This window comes from Mus caroli, unplaced genomic scaffold (genome assembly GCF_978045245.1).
Source record: "Mus caroli unplaced genomic scaffold, Mus_caroli_1 scaffold_14, whole genome shotgun sequence".
NCBI classification, from domain to species: Eukaryota; Metazoa; Chordata; class Mammalia; order Rodentia; family Muridae; genus Mus; species Mus caroli.
This window is the reverse complement of record NW_028227269.1, coordinates 915,871-937,605: the sequence shown is the minus strand read 5'-3', so window position 1 is coordinate 937,605 and position 21,735 is coordinate 915,871. Positions and strand designations below refer to the sequence as shown.

The window sequence follows — 21,735 nt, the reverse complement described above, 5'->3', positions numbered from 1 at the left end:
ATCAGGCATAGCGGCAGGTGTCTGTACCCTCAATCATTTGCTTTCCTGATACAGACATTTCTTATGGAACTGGAGGGTACAGGATCATGGTTTCTGCCCCAAGCATCAAGCCAAACATAACCAATGCCAGGATGTGCTTCAGGTCTGTGGTGGAGGAAGCTCAAGCCCTTCCCCAGGTTCATCCTTAGCTGAAGCCAGGAGCTGCGCCCTGGGTGTGGTTACCACCCTCACTTTAGTGGAAGATGCTCACAACGCTGCTCTTTCTGTGCCCAGAAGTGAGTGAACTAAGTGTGCAGTGTCAGACCGTGAGTTAGAGACGAGCATGGGCTATCTAGTGTGTTCCAGGACAGTCTGAGCTACAGGGGGAGACTCTTTCTCAGAACAAACAAACCCATCCACACCAAAGCTGGGCCTTACGCACCTGTAATCCCAGCGTTTAAGAGATCAAGAGTTCACAGTGGTTCCTGGAGTCAAGTTTCAAGGCCACCCTGGATTAACTGCCCCCAAACAACAGAAAATGCCCCAGCCCACCCGCTTACCACAGTGGTGGTCTTTTTGACAATTTCAGGTGCGAAGGGCAACCCAGGAGGTTATTTCTAATTACGGTGGTCATGGGATCCCCTTTAAAACTCACTCAGCCTTTTGGTAAAGTTACTTTGTCTCAGCTGCAAATGTTCCTGTCCTCTCCAGGGTGGCCAGGCACTGCCCAAGGGCAAGAGTGAGGGATGTCGCGGTCAGAAGCATCCATACCACTGGCTGCTCCTTTGCTGTTAAATTTACTGGTCTCCACAGCGGAAGAGATCACACCTACCCATCTCATATTCTATAGCCTCTCCCACAAGGCCCCTGCTCAGGGGGTGCAGGGTGATTGCTTATTAAATGGTGTATAGCCCAGCAAGAGGTGGCCCTCTGGACACTCACAGACAGGAAGCAGTCTGTCACAACCCCAGGTTGTAAAGCAAATGGACACCACCACATTTGTTAAAACTCCAGAAGCAGCACCAGCAGCACAAACGGTCAATAAACATAAGATAACCAAGCCTCACTTATCATCTGGGAAATGACAATTAAAATTCTAACAAGACATCCTGCCCTCCCCCCCCCCCCCGACTCCGATTGCAGAATGCAGGCTGACTGGCATGGAAGCTGGACTTCGGTGTTGCTCTTTCCTAGCAATTTGTACAATGCAAAACACACACTTCTTCCACTTGGATTTCTCTTCCTAGGGTTACATCTTATGGAAAAACAAAAGCACAAAGAAGCAGGCTAACCCTAGCATGCAAGCAGACACTGCTTCAGTCCATAGCACCACAGAAAACGGCCTGAGACACACAACTAATAATCCAGAAAGGGCTGAGGCTCAACATGATCTTCAACTACATACCAGGCTTGGACCAGCCTGGGCTACCTGCAACCTCCCTCACACACCAAGGATATGTACTGCTACAACATGCCTGGATAGCAAGATGCTGTGACGGAAACGGCCAGCAGTCAGAGCCTGGTTACATAAAAGTATGGCAATTCCTACAGAGGAAATATTCTAGGAATTATGTGGCCAAACTGGCCAGCCTCATTGTAAGTGAAAAGCCAAACTGTAAAGTGAAACTGCAGAATGGTTCCAGTCACAGAAGCACATTCCTATGAGGCAGGCTTAGACCCACAGACGGACAGAGAACTGTCCGTGTACACAGCAACAACAGCCTCCAGAAGGATTCTATTATCTACGTGTGTGTGCCACTTTTGAGACTATCTTGCTCTGTAGCCCAAGCTCGCCTGGAGCTCACCAGGCAACCCATTCTCGGGTTTGAACCTGTGCTCTTTCTCCTGCTGCTGCCTCCTGAGTGCTGGGATCTCAGGCATGCACCACTGTGTCCAGCTCTAAAGCATACTGAATTAAATTGTGTGGGGGTTGGGTGTGGGGGAGACTTTTAAAATAAGAATGTATTTGTGTAATACGTACATAATGTAAAATAACTTTTAAAACTGATCAAATCAGCTGGACTTGGTAGCTCATACCTAAAACCCCGGCCCTGGGGAAGTAGGTAAGAAGACTGGAAAAGTTCGAGACCAGCCTAGACTGTTTTACTGTTAAGTCCTGTCTCAGAAACTAGTAAAACTAGGGGCCAGCAAGACAGCTCAGCTGGAACAGATATCTGCCAGCTAGTCCTGATGTGGTCCTGGGACCTGTGGGGACAAGACACAGACTCCACAAAGTTGTCTTTGACCTCTCCGTGCACTCCCTAGCATTCACAGGCACACACACTAGTAATCTGCCTGGTGACATGGTACACACCTTCTTTTTTTTCTTTTTTAAGACTTATTTATTTTATGTATGTGAGTACACAGTTGTGAGCCTTCATGTGGTTGCTGGGAATTGAATTTTTAGGACCTCTGCTCGCTCTAGTCAACCCCGTTCGTTCAGTGCAAGACTGTTCCGGCCCAAAGATTTATTTATTATTACACATAAGTACACTTCAGACATACCCAAAGAGAGCATCAGATCTCATTACGGGTGGTTGTGATCCAGCATGTGATTGCTGGGATTTGAACTCATGACCTTCAGGAGGGCAGTCAGTGCTCTTACTGACTGAGCCATCTTGCCAGCACAGCACACACGTTTGATCTGAGCACTTGGGAGGAAGAAACTGGAAGATATCTGTGAGTTTAAAGCTAGCCTGGTCTACATAGAGAAACCTTATCTCAAAATGACATTAAGGACAATAACCAGGCTCCTGTTCATGCCCACTTGGCAAGGGGCTTGAAAGGCTGCACAGTCTTCATGAACCCACACTTCTGTATCTAGACTCTTGCTTCCCTGTCCACTTCAGGCCTCAGCTTGGTGCTTTAGTCTCCGAGCCCAGAGTGGGTAAGTGATGAAGCAGCACTGGAACAAAGCCCCTCCCCTTCAGGAATGTGGTAGTTTTATTCCAGGCTGGACAGCCTTGGGTGTAGGCTGGGTCTTAAGGGCAGGAGGGAGACAGGGATTCTCTGGCCAGGCCACAGAATGTTACTATCACTATGCAATATTTTCTGATAAGTATAGAGATGCTTAAGCCAGGGACCATCCTTCAAGCTGGAGTCAGGGAAGATAACAGATATCCTAGAGCCTGTCTGGAATATGGGACTCCAGCCCTAAAGTGACTTAGAACCTGGTCTGGGTGAAAGGATTAATGAGTGAGTCCTCCCATCCACCATGCAGTCCTAACACCGGGCTGATTTGGGAGGTCACAGGATTGAAACCTTGGGAAACAGCCAGAATCTCTATACATGACTGGAGGTGGGTGGGGGTCAGGGCATGGGGGAACTGCTGTGGGTCTTGGAACAGAATTTGGTCATTTATTATAGCAGAGCAGACCCAAGACAACAGCTTCCCTTCTCCAGCAAGAATTTCCTGTCAGAGATAAAGGAAATGACCACTTTTCCTAATCATCTATTTTATTTCATTTTGTGCAGTTTAAATCATCACTTATTTACTTTTAAAAACAGGTCTCACTTACTATGTAGACCAGGGCTGGCCTTGAACTCAGAGACCCACTGTCCTTGACCTCCTGAATGCTGGAATTAAAGGCATGTGCCACCTTCACAATCATGGACAGGTGAAAAGTGTAGCTCTTACCCAATAGCTAAGATGTGAATGACAGGTATGGAGGAAGCGGGAACTGGGCTGGGAAGGGAAGGAGCTGCTATTTGTATGTAGTGCTGAGGCTGAAGCCAAGGGCTTCCTTGCTAGGCAAGTGCTCTCCCTCTGAGCTACATCCCTCACCCTGGGAAAGCAGCTTTAGGGTGAAAAAGGTCTCCTACGTGAGGCAGAGGCGGGGCGGGTGCTAGTGGAAGCTTCCCGCAGGGCATACAAGCCCTTCAGACTTGAGCTTCACACTTCCATCCAGAAAAGGCCTGGGGACTTCACAAATAAAGCAATCTCTTTCTGAAATGCTCCCTTCTCTCCTCCCTGAAACCCCAGTTCGTCTTCTAAGAGCCCAAAGCCACCTCTAGACTCCTCTAGTCTGAAGCTTGCTCAGAGCCCTGTGTTCTCTGTAGGTGACTGAGCTCCTGGCAGAAGGCTCGAGAGTGTGCCTGAAGAAGTTTTAAAGCTTGCATGGGTGCCTCATTCCAAGGTTAGGAGGTGCTGGCTGGTGGTCGTGCCTGGAGCAGGTGCTGTAGGGGCATGAAGTGTGTGTGGGGTGGAGGTATCAGGAGTGGGGAGGGAAGGTAGTTAGACCCGTGAAAGCTGCTACACACTGTTTTGGAGGTAGAAGCCAGAAGACCAGGAGTGAACCTCAGTTACGCAGCAAATAACAAAAACAACAGACAAACAAACAAACAAACAAACACCCAAAGTCAAAAAATGCAGGTATGTGTTAGGTAGATCAAGAAGAGGGGACTGGAGCACATCCCAGTTAAGGGATGGACTGTTCTGCTGAGAGATGCAGGAAGTGTGAGCTGCCAGGGCACCAGCAGGCCCAGGGAAGCAACAACAGAAGGGAAGCTCAAAGGGTAAAGAGCCAAAGTGAGTCGTAGAGATGGGAAGCAGGCCTGGAGGAGCTGGAAAGCTAGCACTGCAGTTACAAGCACTGGCTCTCATAGAAGGCCCAGGATCAGTTCCCAGCATGCACACGGTGGCGCATAACTATCCATGAATCGAATTCCAGGGGACCCAGCATTCTCGTCTGACCTCTGTGGGTACAACACACATGTGTGATACAATATATGCAGACAAAACAGTCAGACACATTAAAGAAAAAGAAAGAGAAAAGAAGAGAAGAGACAAGACAAAGGAACTGACCTGCTTGCATCGGTTTCTGCTCTGTAGTCTGGAAAGTTACCTGTGTTTCAGCAGCAGTTAGTTAGTCCTTCTCTGTCCCTAGCAGGGTATGGCATTTAGAGCCCAACTCCTTGAGGTTAGGAAACCTAAACTCTAAGTACTAGCTCCACCCCCATATGCCCTGGGGGCTTGTGTCCAGTCAAGGAGCAAGGGATGTACAGTCATCATTTAAGTCCTATAGATCTAATTGCACTGGAAGTCACAGAGTTCATGTCACGGATAGACAGTACATTGTGTTTTGAGGTCTCCCCACTCCAGGTCATAGGCTCCTCTAACAATTCAAACTGAGTCCGTTTTTTCCACTTTTCTGTTAACACCCAGAAGCCTTTGTGTTGGTTGGGACGGGTAAGCAAATCCCAAACCTAGCAGACTCACTAGAAATGCTTTTAATAATTGCTGAAGCAGGGAACAAATACATGCATATATGCTTAGATCTATGCATAGATTATACAATAAAATCTCCCATTACACTTTTGTGTATATTAGCAAATATTCCTTATTTTTTTCTTCTGAAACAGGGTCTCACTATATAGCCCTGGCTGGCCTGAACTCCCTAGATAGATAAAATTGACCTTGAACTCAAAGAAATCAACTGGCCTTTCCTTCGTGAGTGCTAGGATTAAAAACATGCAGCACCAAGGGCTGGAGAGATGGCACAGAGGTTGAAAGCACTGGCTGCTCTTCCAGAGGTCCTGAGTTCAAGTTTAGTATTCAGCACTGCCTTTGTTTTTTTGTTTGTTTGTTTTTGGTTTTTCGACACAGGGTTTCTCTGTGTAGCCCTGGCTGTCCTGGAACTCACTTTGTAGACCAGGCTGGCCTAGAACTCAGAAATCCGCCTGCCTCTGCCTCCCAAGTGCTGGGATTAAAGGCGTGTGCCACCACGCCCGGCTTGAGGTCCTGAGTTCAATTCCCAAAATCACATGGTGATTTATAAGCATCTATAGTAAAATCTGGTGCCCCCTTCTGGCCTGCAGGCAGACATGCAAGCAGAACACATAATAAATAATACATAATACATAATAAATAAATCTTTAAAAACATGCACCACCACATCTGGCCAATGCTGCTAGTTTATTTTTAAAATTATTATTTTTGCTGGGCATGGTGGCACACGCCGTTAATCCCAGCACTCGGGAGGCAGAGGCAGGTGGATTTCTGAGTTCAAGGCCAGCCTGGTCTACAGAGTGAGTTCCAGGACAGCCAGGGCTACACAGAGAAACCCTGTCTCGAAAAACCAAAAAAAAAAAAAATTTATTATTATTTTTGTTGGGAGTGGGGTCTGGCTATGTAGTGGGAGAGGGGCTTGAACTACGTGGGGTCCCACAGACTCAGGTGACTTCAAACGTGTATTTTCCTTCTCCAGTTTCCCAAGACCCCCAATCTTATATATTTTTAATTTAAATTTTTAAAATGTTACTTACACTTATTGGTTTGTTTATATATGTGCTGCCTGTGAGTGTGTGTGAGTGTGTGTATGTGTGTGGAGAACTCTCTCCTGTGTGACGCTCAGTGACAAGTGTCCTTACTGGCTGGGGCCAACTTGACCACTCAAATCTTTTAAAATTTTAGCAGAAACCTAAAATTGATTTTTTAAAAAAATCTTCATTTTCAAGCCAGGCAGTGCTGGCTTGAAACCCAACACTTTAATCCCAACACTTGGGAGGCAGAGGCAGGTAGATTTTTGAGTTCGAAGCCAGCCTGGTCTATCTACAGTGTGGGTTCCAGGACAGCCAGGGATACAGAGAAAGCCTGTCTTGAAAAACAAAACAAAACACCAAAAACTTCATTTTCTGGGAGTGGGAGAAATCTTTCTTATTGTGGCTCTGGGTGGCCTCCACGTGATGCTTGAAGGAGACCAGGCCCAGGTCACTACCTCAGCATCTCTGCCTCAGGGCTCAAGAGCAGAGGCCCTGCATAGACTGGTGTGAAGCAGGCCCTCTCTGATCCGCAAGGTCCCTCGAGAAGAAAGAGCAGCCCAATGGCTCTGAAGCTGTACCGTGCAGTCTCAGTGCTAAAAGTGCCCCTCTCAGACCCTGACCGAGCTGCCCTTTCTCCAGACTTTCAGAAGCATGCTTTCTGCCTTCCTGGATCCCAAAGGAACTGGAAACAATAAAGCAGCCAGAACCCTGACCCTTCCCTCCCCTTGCTTGGAACTTTCTCTAGGACCAGCAAGCACACACTGTCATATAGTCTGAGGTCAAGACCCTGTTTCCTTCCCTCCCTGTGGGTGTGGTACCCACCACCCTCCCTTCCCAAAGCTGACCTTAGGGGACTAATGGACATCTAGGTCTTTATGTGGCTTCCCCTTTCCCTTTCCCAGCTCTCTCAGGCTTGACCACCTTGGGGAATGGCCCCAGCCCGCATGCATGGCTACTGTATGAGAAAGCCACTCTCCCATACGCACCTCTCCTAGTCTCCTGGGAACCTCGGCCCCATGGCTGCTGCTCTTCCTTTCTTGTTGCCCCAAATCGTTGGCATCTCTGGGCATGAAATTCTGAGCCTCTATCTCTCCGCCCTCTACTGAGTAGGCTCCACAGACCCTGCCTTCTCACACCGTGGTCTCTGCAGTCCCAAGCCCAGCCTCCAGCTCCCTGGCATCCCACACTGAACAAGCCATCCCACCAGCCAGTCCTCCCATCAGAGGAAACAGCCCAGGCCAGACCTACAGTACTGGCTGTAGCAGTTCTCTGACCTTTCTATCAACATGCCCTTGATCCCATCGCCAAAATCCAGCGGAAGTGCCTGTCGCCATGGCTGTCACCTGCACCTGAGTCATTTCTTTCACTGTCCACACTTCTCTAGACACTCACAGAATGCAAATGTTACCTCTTCCAAGAGACCTGTCTTGCCCGTGCACTGCAGGACCCACTGAGCCGCCAATTCCCCTCAGTTCTGTCCTTCTCACCCATCAGAACATCAACTCCATCCACAGCTGCCAGAGTGCCGTAAGCACAGAGCCTACCTATGTGCACAGCTAGCACCCATAACAAGATAAAGGACAACTGAACTTCATACTGCCTAGTTCCAGTTCCTGGAAACACTAGGAGTTAACCATAGGGGGAAACAGTCTCAGCTACAGCCCAACAGAAGTCCCAGAGGGCGGCTGGAACTGGCTTGTGGTTTGCCAGTTCCACACTTGGCATCAAGGATAGAAGGCGTCTCACCTCCCTTTTCCAACGTGCCAGCCACTCATCCCGTTTCCGTTTGCTGATGTAGTAGGGGTCCCCTGCCTGGAAGGTGAGTCTTGGCATGGGCCGCTGACGGAGGCTGGACTCCCAGCCCAAGCCACCTCTCAGTCGGCCCCGGGAGCCCTAGGACAGAGAGACAGACAGGTATTAAGGTGGGCACAAGTACTCTGCAGGGTTCATTCCTCCTGGAGGGGAAACTGAGAGGGGTCACTCATCCCAGAGTATAGAAATTCTGGTTCCTGGCCAGAGGGGCTGACCCTCTGAGGAGGGATTCGGAGTTGGCAGGGACTCATGAACAAGGCAGAAAGGGGAAGTGCTTGATCTCTGGAGGGGGATGAGCTGGCTGCCTCACTAGGGGACTTCCAACCTCCACCCCCACTTCCTCTCCCTCTCACAAGGGACAACCAAAGATGGGGCAGGGACCCACCCTCGGGCCCCCCTCACACACACTCGCCACAGTCCGTCAGAGAGGTGGCTTTCTTCTAGAATCAGGATCCACAGGGCCCCTGTGAGTGAGGAAAACACTTGCCTCCATTTTCATGGATTCGATGTTGGTCTGCTTCTGTTCTTTGCCTGTGGAAAGGGAAGAACAAGAGGACTGTTGATGGAGTCACGGGGGTGGCTCAGAGGAGCCTGGGGGCCTCCATGGGATCAGGGTCCTCCTAGTGTTTGCTTGTTCATGTGTCGTCTGTGTTACCTGTGTGCCAGGCAAGGCCTGGAGCAGAGAGAGACCCTGGTCCAGGTTCTGGGTCCAAGAACACAGGAAGAAGACAGAACTCAGGGGCACGGCTTCTGGCCTTTGGACCCTGGTCTCAAGTACACAAAAGGGGCTCTGAAGTAGCCATCACCTGCTGCTCGACTCCCGGCCCTCACTCAGCGAGGGGCAGGAGGGTGGAGGGGCTGAGCAGGGGTTGGGCTAAAGAAGCCAGGCTGTTAACTCCTTTCTCATGGGGTAGGAAAAGGTGTTGGGGCACAGACAATGGGCCAGTGGAACAGACCCCAGGAAACAGCTCCAATTACAAACAGTTCTAAATGGTATGGCCCTGTTACCAACATGGAAACTGCCCTCCATTCCTGGCTCTTTCTCAGGTTAAGATAAGGATTTGGGGGGGGGGCGCGGGGGGGACAGGGTTGTTCCATGTAGCCCTGGCTGTCTTGGAATTTGCTCTGTAGCCTAACCTGGCCTCAAACTCCTCAGACCTGCCTCTCTCAGGTGCTGGGATTAAAGGTGTGTGCTACCCAGCTAAGTCTGGATCCCCTCTTCACCATGACCCCCCTAACCTCTGCTGTGTCCTCACTGATCCAAAGTGACATGTTCTAAGGATTAGTGTGAGCAATGAGTGCATGAACAGGGCTTGGCGCACAGTAGGTACGCCTCAGCATGCTTCCCTTCCCTAAGAAACTCCCTGATGCGCACGTTTCTCTGTTCCTTTGGCTTTTCTCAAAGTTCTGGGCACTGATCCCAGTTCCTGGGAGGGACATCTGGGCTGGGAGCAGCGGTCTCCACAGCGCCATCTTTAGGAAGGACTCTTTGTGCCCGCATAGGCCGGACACGAGGGCAGCGACATCTTCCTGCCATTTCTGCACGCTTCTCAGGCTCCTCTCCCAGGCAGCTCCGCGGCAGGCAGCTGGCTGCATGGCTTTTCCTATTAAGTAGGGAAAATTCGGCCGCCTTTCTTCACCTAGATGCCTCAATTCTTTTCTTTGAGACTGAGAAAATACAGGGCTTGGGCCCAGAGCAGGAAGGTCACTAAGGTTGGCTCATGTAGCTTGGTGTGCATGGTGTGGGGGGGTTGGAGGTGGGTGGGTACAAAAACAAAGAGCCCCAAACAGAAAACACAGCCCCGGCTACATCTCCTAGCTCAGGAGTGGAAACCACCCGCAGCATTTATGGCTCTGAATCTTTAGCTTGGATCTTTCCCCTACTGTCACAGACAGACCTGAGGTTTCTCTCTGCACCTGCCCAGAGCGCTCTGTATTGCCATGTGTGCCGGGCTCCATCTAGAGGGGCTGGAGGGAGGGAGGGAGAGAGAAGGGGAGGGCAGAGCCCCTGCTGGTTACCCCGTGGGCCGTGAACCCCGTGGTAGGCAGGCGTGTCGCTGGGCCTCGTGGAGGCGGTGCGTGGGAGGAGCGTGGTGGCTGTAACCCTTGTGTGGGTGGGGGGTGTATGCCCTCCCAGTACAGGGTACGTGGTTGGCCTTTTAAGGCACATCTCACCCGCCATGTCTCTTCCTCCCCGTTTCCTCCATGTCCTCTCTCCCACAAGTCTGCTCCCCACTTTCCACGGGGTTCCCCCTCAGGCCTGCCCTGGGCCTCCCACCTCTAGGGCAAGCCCCTCCCTCGGACCTCGGTGCTCAGCCCATGACTTAGGCTGCCAGAAGAGGGTGCCTGCCCTGGATCGCGGCTCCTGCTGAAGCTGCAACAGCTGCTGCAGCAACCATGCAGCAGCCAGAGGAGGGTAGTGAGTGAGGAGTCCAAGCTGGCCCAGGCTATTAGACTGTGTACGGGACCTAGGAGTTTCCTGAATATCACTCCTTCCTACCCCAGTGGTTTTTAACTACGTTTACCAGGGCTGATTTATTCATTATTTTTTATTTTTATTTTTTATTTATTTATTTTTTTTTTTTGAGACAGGGTTTCTCTGTGTAGCCCTGGCTGTCCTGGAACTCAGTTTGTAGACCAGGCTGGCCTTGACCTCAGCAGTCCACCTGCCTCTGTCTCCTGAGTGCTGGGATTAAAGGTGTGCGCCACCACTGTTTGGCCTGATTTATTCATTAGACTACCAGAAATTTTGACCTGAAAAGAAGACATGGTTGAATTTGCTAAATATTTCACAACAGGCAACAGAGGCCGTGAGTGGATTTCAGGGCTTCGGACTGAAATGGTGCACTGCACGCACGCGCTCACGCACACACTCTTCCCCTCTCCAGTCTGGCCAGCAGACCACAAACTGTCTGTCTCTGAACGCCAGAGCTCTTACTCCCATATGCTCCTGGCTCAGACTCAGGGTCCCTGGGCTAGGTGCCTGTGCCTCCCAGAGTGGCTCTGGAGGACAGGAACATGACTCCAAGGTACCTCAGGTCCTGGGGACAGAGGAGGTCAGGGGCTTCAAGCACTTAACCTGTTGGCCAGAGACTATTCAGTAAAGACTACTCCAAGTTCTCTTTACAGTGAGACAATATCAGGTGACAGGGCAGGCACTAGATTTACTCTAAGCGTGGTTACTGGCTCATGTTTGTCCTCACGCTCACTCTGAGCAGAGCAGCCTTGGCTGACTCTCAGCCCACTCCTCCGTTACTAGGTTTTATGTATCCTAATCTGGCCTCCAAAGCTATGAGAAGACAAGAATGACCTGAACTTCTCATCCTCGTGCCTCCACCTATCAAGTTCTGAGACTACAAGTGTGAGGTGCCACACCTGGCTTCCCTACTTTCTTCCCCATAAGAAAAGCAGAGAAAATCAGGTCTTCTTCACATGGCCCAAGGCTGAAGTGAGAGAGAAGAGGCTCTCAGAAAGCATGAGGATCTTTGAGGGAGAGCTACAGATTCTGTGTCTTGGCTTCCCAGGTACTATGGACCACAGCTGGCCAGAGGACCCTGAGCAGTGGGGTAGAGCACACTGTGCAGTAGAGGCAGGCACCCTGGGTTTCCAGGGAGGATGGATGAAACTCTCTGAAAAGAGCCTTGGAATGAGGGGAGCTATCTCCTCACTGAAGTCCTCAGCTGAGATGCAGTCATTGTCAGCTGACTGCTGGAACTTTGGCCAGACCCCAGACACCAACACACAGGCCAGAGCCTCCAGGAGGCCACTGCCCACCTCTCTTGGATGTCTCGGGTGACCCAGGAGTGAGTCTGACCTGACTCCCCAAGGTCAAATGGAAGTTGAGACTCGGAGTGGACCTATCATGCTTAGACCTTGTCTGAGTCCCCAACCCAGGTTGTCACCTCTTCTTGAACATTTCTTTACCTCTTAGACCTCTGCTGTTTGGTGGCCTCCCTTCATCTCTTCAGAGCTGTTTCGCTGGCCTAAGAATTGTCAGAGCAGGACCACTTCCTCTCCACATCCGAAGCAGCTTCCAACCTCTCATCCCCCCTGCAGACCTTGCGAACCCCTGGGAATCTGGTGGAAAGTCATCACTTCCAATCACAGCCTGCCAGGTCAGCCGTGAGACGGCGGCCAGGAAAGCCTAGTTTGGCCACCTGCCACCCAGTGCCTGCCACATCCTTCCTCCTGGCTCTCTCCACTGCAGTCTGGTGGCTTCTGTCAGGTCCCTGATGCTCTGTTCTCACTATCTTCTTCCCCAACTGCTCCTGTGACAGGCCTCAGCACATCCCTTGATAATGACCAGACAGACAGGGCCAGCTTCAGTTCTGAAGTCCTAGCTGCTGTGGCTCTGTATCTGTCCCCTTGCCCCAGGAACACTGTCCTTCAAGCACAACAGCACATTTGGCTCTGCTGTCACTATTTTGTGTTGTTTTGGAGAGAGGAGGCTGGCCTAAAACTTGATAGGCGAAGTATGACCTTGACCTCCTAAATTTCCATCCTGCTCCCAAACCCTGAGATTTGGGCACCATAGCAGTTACTGCAGTACTGGGCGTCTAACCCAGGGCTACTTGTCTAGTCCTCACATTTGAAAGCACACAGTCTCTAGCCAACTGTGAGGTCCTTGAGGACAAGAGCCAGGTTTCTTTTTTTCTTTTTTTTTTTTTTTTTTTTTTTTTGGTTTTTCGAGACAGGGTTTCTCTGTGTAGCCCTGGCTGTCCTGGAACTCACTCTGTAGACCAGGCTGGCCTCGAACTCAGAAATCCTCCTGCCTCTGCCTCCCGAGTGCTGGGATTAAAGGCGTGCTAAGAGCCAGGTTTCTGTTCAGGATGGTTTCCACAGACCAGCACAGGACCTGGCACACACCAAACATGTCTAATGAACACTTGATGGCTGACTGAGTACCTAAGAACTTGGATGTAGACAAGGAAGCCCTGGAGATAAATAAACCCTCAAGGTCAAAGAGCAGCCTAGAGCTTTGGCTCCATCCTGCCAGGTGGGAGGCACTGTCCTGGTACCTGCCTTGGTGTGACCCCAGCACCCCCGAGGTGCATTGAAGGAACACAGTATCTGCCTAGGAAAGGCACTGAGCTCTCTGAAATACGTCCCACTGTGAGCTGCAAGGAGGTATCCCTGTTTCCTCTTCTCTCTCTGTTCACGAGCCTCCTATGAGGCCTGGACAGTTCAAGATCAACACGATACAGAGCATCAGATCAGAGCAGAGAGGCTCAAGAGTAAAGGTTAACCAGTCCTGGGTTCTAGAGGTAGCTCGGTTGGTACAGTGCTTTGCCCAGCATACAAGAAGTCCTGGGTTTGATACCCTGGGTCCAAGCCTGAGAACCATATAAAAACAGGGACGGCCAGCCAAGATGACTCAGGAAATAAAGGTGCCTGCTGCCAGACCTGACAATCTGAGTTTGAACAGGGCTTTACACGATGGAAGGAGAGAACAGAATCCAAGTTGCCCTCTGACCGCTTCATGTATACTGTGGCATACTCAAGTGCCAGACACATACACACACACGCACACACACATAAATAATAAAAGATGCATCGTGGCGCCTACTTGTGCAATCCCAGAACTCCGGAGGTAGAGGAAGGAGTTTCAGAAGTTCGAGGTCTAGGCTAGGCATTGATAGTGCACGCCTTTAGTCCTAGCACTCAGGAAGCAGAGACAGGCAAATATCTGAGCTTGAAACCTGATCTACACAGTGAGTTCCAGGCCAGCCAGGGCTACAAAGTGAGACCCTTAAAAAAAAAATTCCAAGAACAAAAAGTTAAAGTATTGAAAGTCAGAGGCCAGGTTTAGAGGCCAGGAACAAGTCACTTTTTTTTTGTTTTTTTGTTTTTTTGTTTTTTTTGGTTTTCGAGACAGGGTTTCTCTGTAGCCCTGGCTGTCCTGGAACTCACTCTGTAGACCAGGCTGGCCTTGAACTCAGAAATCCGCCTGCCTCTGCCTCCCGAGTGCTGGGATTAAAGGTATGCGCCATCACGCCCGGCTACAAATCACTTTCTAAGCTATATTTTTTTCCTGGTTAAGAGGGGCTAATCAAACCTCTTGAACAAGATCGTTTGGAAGAGAAAATAGAACAACAAATGCAAAGTGCCTCAGAGAGAGCTTAAATATTTGCTGAATAATGAATGAAAGATTTCAAAATAAGTTTGGAAACCTCTTTTCTGGAAATGTTCCCTCCTCTGCATAAATATTAGGTTTGGATTCGTGCAAAATAAGTTATGCCAGTTAATCCATTTACGCACCCCATCATGCACACTTGGAAGGAAGACTGTTTGAAATTCAAATGCACATATGCAAAGCAACCGGCAGGCCCTGGAGGATCAAATGTGATAATGGAGGAGGAGGCGAGGTGTAAACTGTGAAGCCCCGTACAAACACGAAGAAAAGCGAGCTGTCCTCATTACTCACATGTTTACAGCTTGCTTGGCCCTGAAAGCTCTGGCTTAACCTGAAAGAGAAATGTGGGCGACTTTCCAAAATTCCAGGGCTGGGCCATAAAGTCCGCAGATGGAGAAGTCTGAACAGGGCCGCGTGCAGAGGACCTCCTCCTCCAGCCTCCCCTCAGTGTCCACTGTCACAACCAAGTTTTCTATGGAGTCAACCAAACTGCAGTGTGTCAGGCAAGCCCTCTGCACTGGGATAGGTAAACAGTGCACCTGCAGGCCTCATGAGCCAAGGCAGGTCAAGGCTAAAAGTTAAGTGGACCAGCTGGCAGTGGAGGGAAACTGAGGCACACAACCAGCATAGGCAGAAGGGAGGCACCTATTACCTCAGTCTAGCATCCCTTGGCATTATGCAAGCAAACCTACTGTTGCCTACTGCCAGAGCCAGCTTTTTTTTTCCCCCACAAAGAGCCAAAACTCCAGATTTTCATTTGGAATTTCTTGATTTTTAAATACTGGCAGCTAATTTTTTAAAACCTGTTAACCACATTAGGTGAGCCTAGTAAACACATGCATGTGCTGTGTCTAGCTTCTAGACCGTCACCACCACCCGGCCCACCTTTGCCCATCATCCTGAAACCTGCCATAGACTCAGAGGAGCCAGAAGAGGGCTCCCTGAGGCTGGGACTCACCCTCTCCTGCAGAGGCTCCACGGCCTTCCTTGGTCACACAGCAGCCATTCTCCACAGCTCTGGAGGCTTCTGGTGGGGTCTCAGTTCCCTCTCCTTCAGCTGGGGCCCCACCCTTCTGCCCTGCAGCTGGGCTTCCCTCCTCAGGTTGGGGTTCACTCCGCTTCTCCAAGTCTCCATTGGGTAGCAGATCTGAGGGGCCAGAGTCCTGGGCCATGGGCTGAGACTTGGTGGTCACCGCTGAGTCCTTGGGGGTGTCACTGCTTTCCACCTGGAAAGATGAAGAAGGACAAACATAAGGACACGACCTTCGAAGGTTTAAGGGTTCAACTGGTGGGCCAGCCTGACCCCACCATGACCCCAGGATACCCTACTGCATTCTATCCTCACTAGGACATAGACTTCCCTGCAGCTGTGCATGCAGCCCAGCTGGTAGAGTGCTTGTCTAGCAAACATGAAGCCCTGGGTTCAGTCCCCAGTACTGTGTAAGCCAGGCACAGTGGTGCACACCTGTGATCCTAGCACTCACCAGGTAGAAGCGTGAGGACCAGAAGCTCAAGGTCATCCGTAGCCACACATTGAGTCTGAAGGCAACCAGGGCTACATGAAGCCCTGCCTTACAAAGCTAAAAGCAGGGCTGGCAAGATGGTTCCATTGGAACAGGTACTTGCTATGCAAGCTAAGTTACCTGAGTTCAATTCCCACACCAAAGAGAACCCACTCGTAAACCTGTCCTTTGACCCTGAAAACACTCTAGTGTATGTTCCCAGACACAGATGAACATAATAAATAAAAATGTAGCAAGAAACTAAAACAAAACAAAACAAAACAGAAATGTTCCTCATGCTCCATCATTGAAACTGGACCCTTCCTCAGGAAATTCAAACGCCACCATCCATTGCAGCTGCCCGAGGCTGCCTGACTTCAGCTCTTGCAGCCTTCCTTCCGAGCTCCCCTGGGTGAGAGTGGTGTCAGTGTGGGCCTTCACAAGAAGCATTTCTCCGGGGGCTGGAGCGATGGCTCAGCAGTTAAGAGCACTGATTGTTCTTCTGAAGGTCCTGAGTTCAACTCCCCGCAACCACGTGGTGGCTCAGGACCATCTGTAATGGGATCTGATGCCCTCTTCTGGTGTGTCTGATGACAGCGACAGTGCACTCACATACATCAGGTAAATCAATCGTCATCATCATCACTGTCTGGACCTAGCCTCATAGCTTTCTGTCCCCCAGCTCAGGCCCCCATAGGTTTTCAGACCAAGGCTAACCAAGGGCCCAAGCACACAGGCCTGCCTGGAAAAACAACAGGCTGCTTCATCCCCTGGTGCCTGAGGTCAGAACCTGCTAAGGCTCCTACTGGTAGAAACTAATCAAACTAAATAACTGGCTGTCCTCACATTGTCCTGGAACCCCAGTTCCCCTTCAGTGTCTCTCGGCTTCCTAGGGAAGCAAGACAAGGTGCCAGAGCTCTGTTCCCTGACTCTGTGTGTGTGTGCATGCGTGCGTGCTGCTCATCTGGAAGCAAATGATCAGAACACCTCAGAAGACTGAAGGTGATTGATTGGTTCAGGGTCTGCTAGCTTCACAGGCTCTAGGGTGTGCTCAGTAATCTTACAGTTACAAAATGTTCAGAGGTAGGAAGGGGCAGAGCTGGCTCAGTGAGCCCAGGCATGGTGCCACGTGCCAGGAATTCCCGATTTCAAAGGTAGAGAGAAAAGGATTCCTCTAAGCTACACAGTGAGTTTGAGGCCAACCTAGCTACGTATGACCCTGTCTCAAAAACCAAATCAAACAAAAAGGCTCCCTTCTTTGTGAAAGGTAAGGTGACTATGCTTAATCAACAGATACTTTCCCTGAGTCTTTTGTTGTTCTTTGTTTCACAGGGTCCTGGCCTTGAACTCATTATGTAGATATAGATGACCCTGAACCTCTCTCTGTCTTTGCTTCCTGAGCGGTATCCTCAGACAACTGGCGTGTTACCACCTTGCCCAGACTCTTTTTTTCTGTTATGCACTGGCTGTTCCTCCAGAGGCCCCGAGTTCAATTCCTAGCAACGACATGGCAGTTCACAACCATCTATAGTGGAATTTGATGCCCTCTTCTATCTCTGATGCACTCCTCTGTTATGCACACACACATGCAAATACAGTGCTCATATACATACATAAAATAAGTCTTTTAAAATAATCAGACATACGGAATATATTTTTGTGTGACAGAGTCACAGATAGCCCAGGTTGCCCTCAAACTCACTATGTAGCTAAGGATCACCTTAAACTCTGCCTCTGCCACCTGCATGCTGGGATTACTAGAATGTACCAACACACCCAGTTTATGTGGGGTGGGGAATTATATCAGGGCCTTGTACTTCTACCCACTAAGCCAAGTCCCCAGCCCCATAAAAATGTGAATTGCGCAAACCAAAGCTAAGCTGGCAAAATGGCTCAGCAGGTAAGGGTACTTGCTTCCAAGCCTGAGGGCCTGAGTCTGACAACCAGGACCCACATATTGGAAGGAGAGAACCAGTTGCAAGTTATCCTCTGATCGCCTCCATGAAAGTGTCTGTCTGTCTGTCTGTCTGTCTCTCTCATGCAAGTCTTAGTCTCTCTCTCTCTCTCTCTCTCTCTCACACACACACACACACACACACACACCTAATAAATAAAGGTAGACAAAATTTTAAGGAAATTAATTGTTTTAAAGGTTAAACTCGCCGGGCGTGGTGGTGCACGCCTTTAATCCCAGCACTCGGGAGGCAGAGGCAGGCGGATTTCTGAGTTCGAGGCCAGCCTGGTCTACAAAGTGAGTTCCAGGACAGCCAGGGCTATACAGAAAAACCCTGTCTCGAAAAACCAAAAAAAAAAAAAAAAAAAAAAGGTTAAACTCCTATATTACTTCCCCCCCAAGTTATTTTCTCCCTGAAAATCATTAGCAGCTTGATAACATCCTTTTCAGCCCCCACCCTCATCCCCAATAGGGTCCCAGCATGTGGCTCTGGCTGACCTGGAACTCAAGGAGATCCGTTTGCTTTTGCCTCCTGAGTGCTAGAGTTAAAGGTGTGGGAGCCATACTCTATCTTTTTTAGACTTTTCGTTCCATCTCAGGCTAAAGAGATGGCTCCTGGTTAATGGCTCTTAGAGAGGACCTAGGTTCAACTCCTAGCAACCCCATGGTGGCTTACAACTAGAACTCCAGTTCCAAGGGGTCCAGTGCTGTCTTCTGACATCCACCAGGCACGCACATGGTGGCCATATATACATGCTGGCAAAACATTCATATACATAATTAAAAAATAAACAAAATAAAAGGTTTCACGTAATCTAGGCTGGTTTCAAACAAACTGTGTGTCTGAGGTTGGCCTTGACTCTTGATCCTCCTGCTCTGTTTGGCAAGGGCTGGGACGGCAGGCATGTGCCAAAGGGCTAGGTTTCCTTTTTAGACTTTTCACAATCACATGTAAGCTACAAGTTCATCCACACATTCACACACACGAGATCCAAGATTGTGTTTTATTATGCTACCCAGAAGGTTCTAGAACTTGCTTCTCCCCTGACAAATGCAATGGCATCTCTTCACATTCGTGCATATGGCTCTCCCTCCTACTCAGTGGATGCTCTATGACTCACACCAACTGTGGGTTCTGGGGCTGAGCTGCTTCCCGCTGTAGAGAGTCCTATGACTTCCAGTTCCCTATAGCTAAGTCTATCTGTAGGGCAGTCCCAGGGGACCAAGTATAGAGAGAAATGCCAAGCTCGCCTCAGAAAGGCTGCAGCATCAGCACATAGCCTGAGAGGTTCGAGCTGCTGGCCCCTCCCCTCACAGCCTCCATTTCATGTCTGAAGTGTGAGCTCACTATGTGGAGAGGACCCCTGAGAAGTGGCAAACCCAGAGTCTGACTGCCACCTCCTGAGGGCCCAGCAGTTGGACTGTTGATCCACCAGTCTATATGCTTCGGGCTCTTCACCTGGGAAAGAGAACATGCTGAGGAGATGCATTGCTGTCTGCACCAGCAGCTGGGGGTTCTGGAGGCTGCAGCACAAAGAGAAAGTGCCAGGTGGGAGAGAGAAAGCCTCCACAGGCAAGCCAGGCTGCTGGGCAGCTGCATCAGAAGAGAGGAGCAAACAGATGACCACCCACTTCCTTTATTCCCCAGCTCCCACACCATGTGTCTGACCCACCTCAGCATGGAAACTTCCTCTGTCAGTCTGTCACTCTGTCACTCTGCAAGGTTGAGGTGAGTCATGCATGAGAGAAGGCCATGCCTTGTTGCCCTGATGGACACTTTCCAGGGACCAGTGGTACCAGATACCGCAAAGCCAACCTGTACTGCAGGGAGGTGGGCAGGTTGCACTTGGATAGAAGCAATCTCTCTTAGATGCTCTCTCTCTTAGCCACTCTCTCTTCACTGTAGGCTTCCCCTACAGAGCGGCCCGAGATCATCCTAGAGGCTTCCTTCTTACATGAGGATCATGCAGCCTCCTCACCCAAGGACTCACTTCCTGTTGGTACCGACTTGGTAGCCTTGGGAGCTGGGAGTGCTATCTCTCTGCCTGGCCACAATCTTTCAAGCACACTTCGTAGGTGCTTCCCCACCAGCCCTGCCAGAAGGACCCCCTCTGCAGTAGCATCAGACATACCCAGAGGTGGGAGCCAGTACACAGGTGGATGGAGAGATGGGAACCTACCACACAGCTGAGCTGTAAGCCTAGGATCAGCTCAATGGCTGAACATTGGCCCACCCCACCCCTCACCCCTCCCCATTTTGGTGCTGGGAATCAAACCCAGAGCCTGCCTTCTGTGTATTATATACCTGCTACAGTGAGCTAGATTCCAGCCCCACCACCGTCAGCCTGCCTTCTGTGTATTATGTACCTGCTACAGTGAGCTAGATTCCAGCCCCACCACCGTCAGCCTGCCTTCTGTGTATTATGTACCTGCTACAGTGAGCTAGATTCCAGCCCCACCACCGTCAGCCTGCCTTCTGTGTATTATGTACCTGCTACAGTGAGCTAGATTCCAGCCCCACCACCGTCAGCCTGCCTTCTGTGTATTATGTACCTGCTACAGTGAGCTAGATTCCAGCCCCACCACCGTCAGACCCTCTTTCTAATGCCCCCATCCTCTCCTGCTTGACTTTGGTTCCTACTTTGTTTTGTTTTTTGAGATTGAGACTCACCTAACCCAAGCTAGCCTCATGCAGCCCAGGCTAGCCTCATGCAGCCAAGCCTACTCTTAAATTCCTGATCCTTACCTCCCCACCACTTGGCTTCTTGAGTGCTGGAATTACAAGTGTGCTCTACCACACTCGGTTTATACAATGCTGGGGTGGAACCCTGGGCTTCATTTGTGCTGGGCAAGCACTCTACACAGTGGACCACTCCATTTCCTTTGAGTCATCACATGAGTTCAAGTGAACTCATGACTCCTACACCATAGCTGACCCCTGATTCTCCTTACCCTCTAGACCCTGGACTAAGCATGGCCTCTCTCCCTAGGGCTCTTGGGACCTCGGCAACTGGGCAGAGTAAATCCACCTACAGGAACTACCCAGAGGAAGGAAGCCAGACTGCAGTCAATGGACCAAAGTAGCCTTCCAGTTTCTGGGGAGGAGCTGGGGGCTTACCAAAAGGGGCATTTCAGGGGCTGGAGAGATGGCTCAGCAGTTAAGAGCACTAACTGTTCTTCCAGAGGTCCTGTGCTCAATTCCCAGCAAGCACATGGTGGCTCACAACTATCTGTAATGGAATCTGACGCCCTCTTCTGGTGTGTCTGAAGACAGCTATAGTGTACTCCTATATTTAAAATAGATAACCCTTTTTAAAAAGAGGGGTGGCATTTTGAACAGCCAGACCTTCGAGTCTGTCTTGAGTTCCCTCCCTTCCCCTGTTCCTATCAGCTCCTGGACTCCTGGAACACAGGGACTGGGTTTAAGCCAGTTGGATGCATCACAGAGCAGGATGTATCACAACACCATTCCATAAATATTCCCAAAGGCTCCATTAATGACAAAGACTAGGTTCAAAGTTCAAACACCCAACTCATGAGCCCAGAGGGAGCTCTGGCCCTGCGGCCATGTCAGAGTGTCACACCAACTGTTTCTGTTTGCTTTACGTTGACAGTGTCTCTGAAGACAACAACACGGGCCTGAGACAGACATTCCACGGGTCACTGCTGACCAACTTAGGAGGCACTGTGCACAGCTGCAGGAGAAGCATGGGAGAGGCAAGAGCAGCTGTGAGGACCTTCTCCTCTGCAGAACTAGGGAGAGGGATGCTCACTAATGACCGAGAATCAGTCAAACCTGGTCCCTTTGCCATTGTCTGCTTCCCCCAGCAACAGGCATCACTCTGGGCCTGTCAGCCCTGCCGTCAGCCTGCGCTCAGCTCTGAAAGCCTTCATCACACTGATGGCAGATGTGGAGAGTGGCTGGGTCCAACCTCACCCCAGGATCAGTAGAGTCCACTGTGGCTCACACCCCCTAAGTTCTGAGTTTGCTGACCTTTGTCCCCTGCCAGAAACGATCCTGTTCCTGTCTCTAGACACCTGTCCCCTGCTTCCCTGCAGCCCAGCACCCTCCTCAGCCTCTGCTTCATGAAACA

At 50.3% G+C, this 21,735-nt stretch overlaps 1 protein-coding gene across 4 annotated transcripts in view; it reads right to left on the bottom strand.

Moving 5' to 3' along the window:
• The window catches only part of Dnmt3a (DNA methyltransferase 3 alpha), a 105,436-nt gene that overhangs the window by 32,698 nt on the left and 51,003 nt on the right, over positions 1-21,735 (bottom strand). For all 4 annotated transcript variants that reach the window (XM_029484347.2, XM_029484345.2, XM_029484346.2 and 1 more), the window contains 3 exons: positions 15,144-15,411; positions 8,540-8,583; positions 7,987-8,133 (listed from right to left, as the gene is read on the bottom strand). In XM_029484347.2, the coding sequence (XP_029340207.1) occupies positions 7,987-8,133; positions 8,540-8,583; positions 15,144-15,411 (459 nt within the window). The remainder of the gene's footprint in view (positions 1-7,986; positions 8,134-8,539; positions 8,584-15,143; positions 15,412-21,735) is intronic.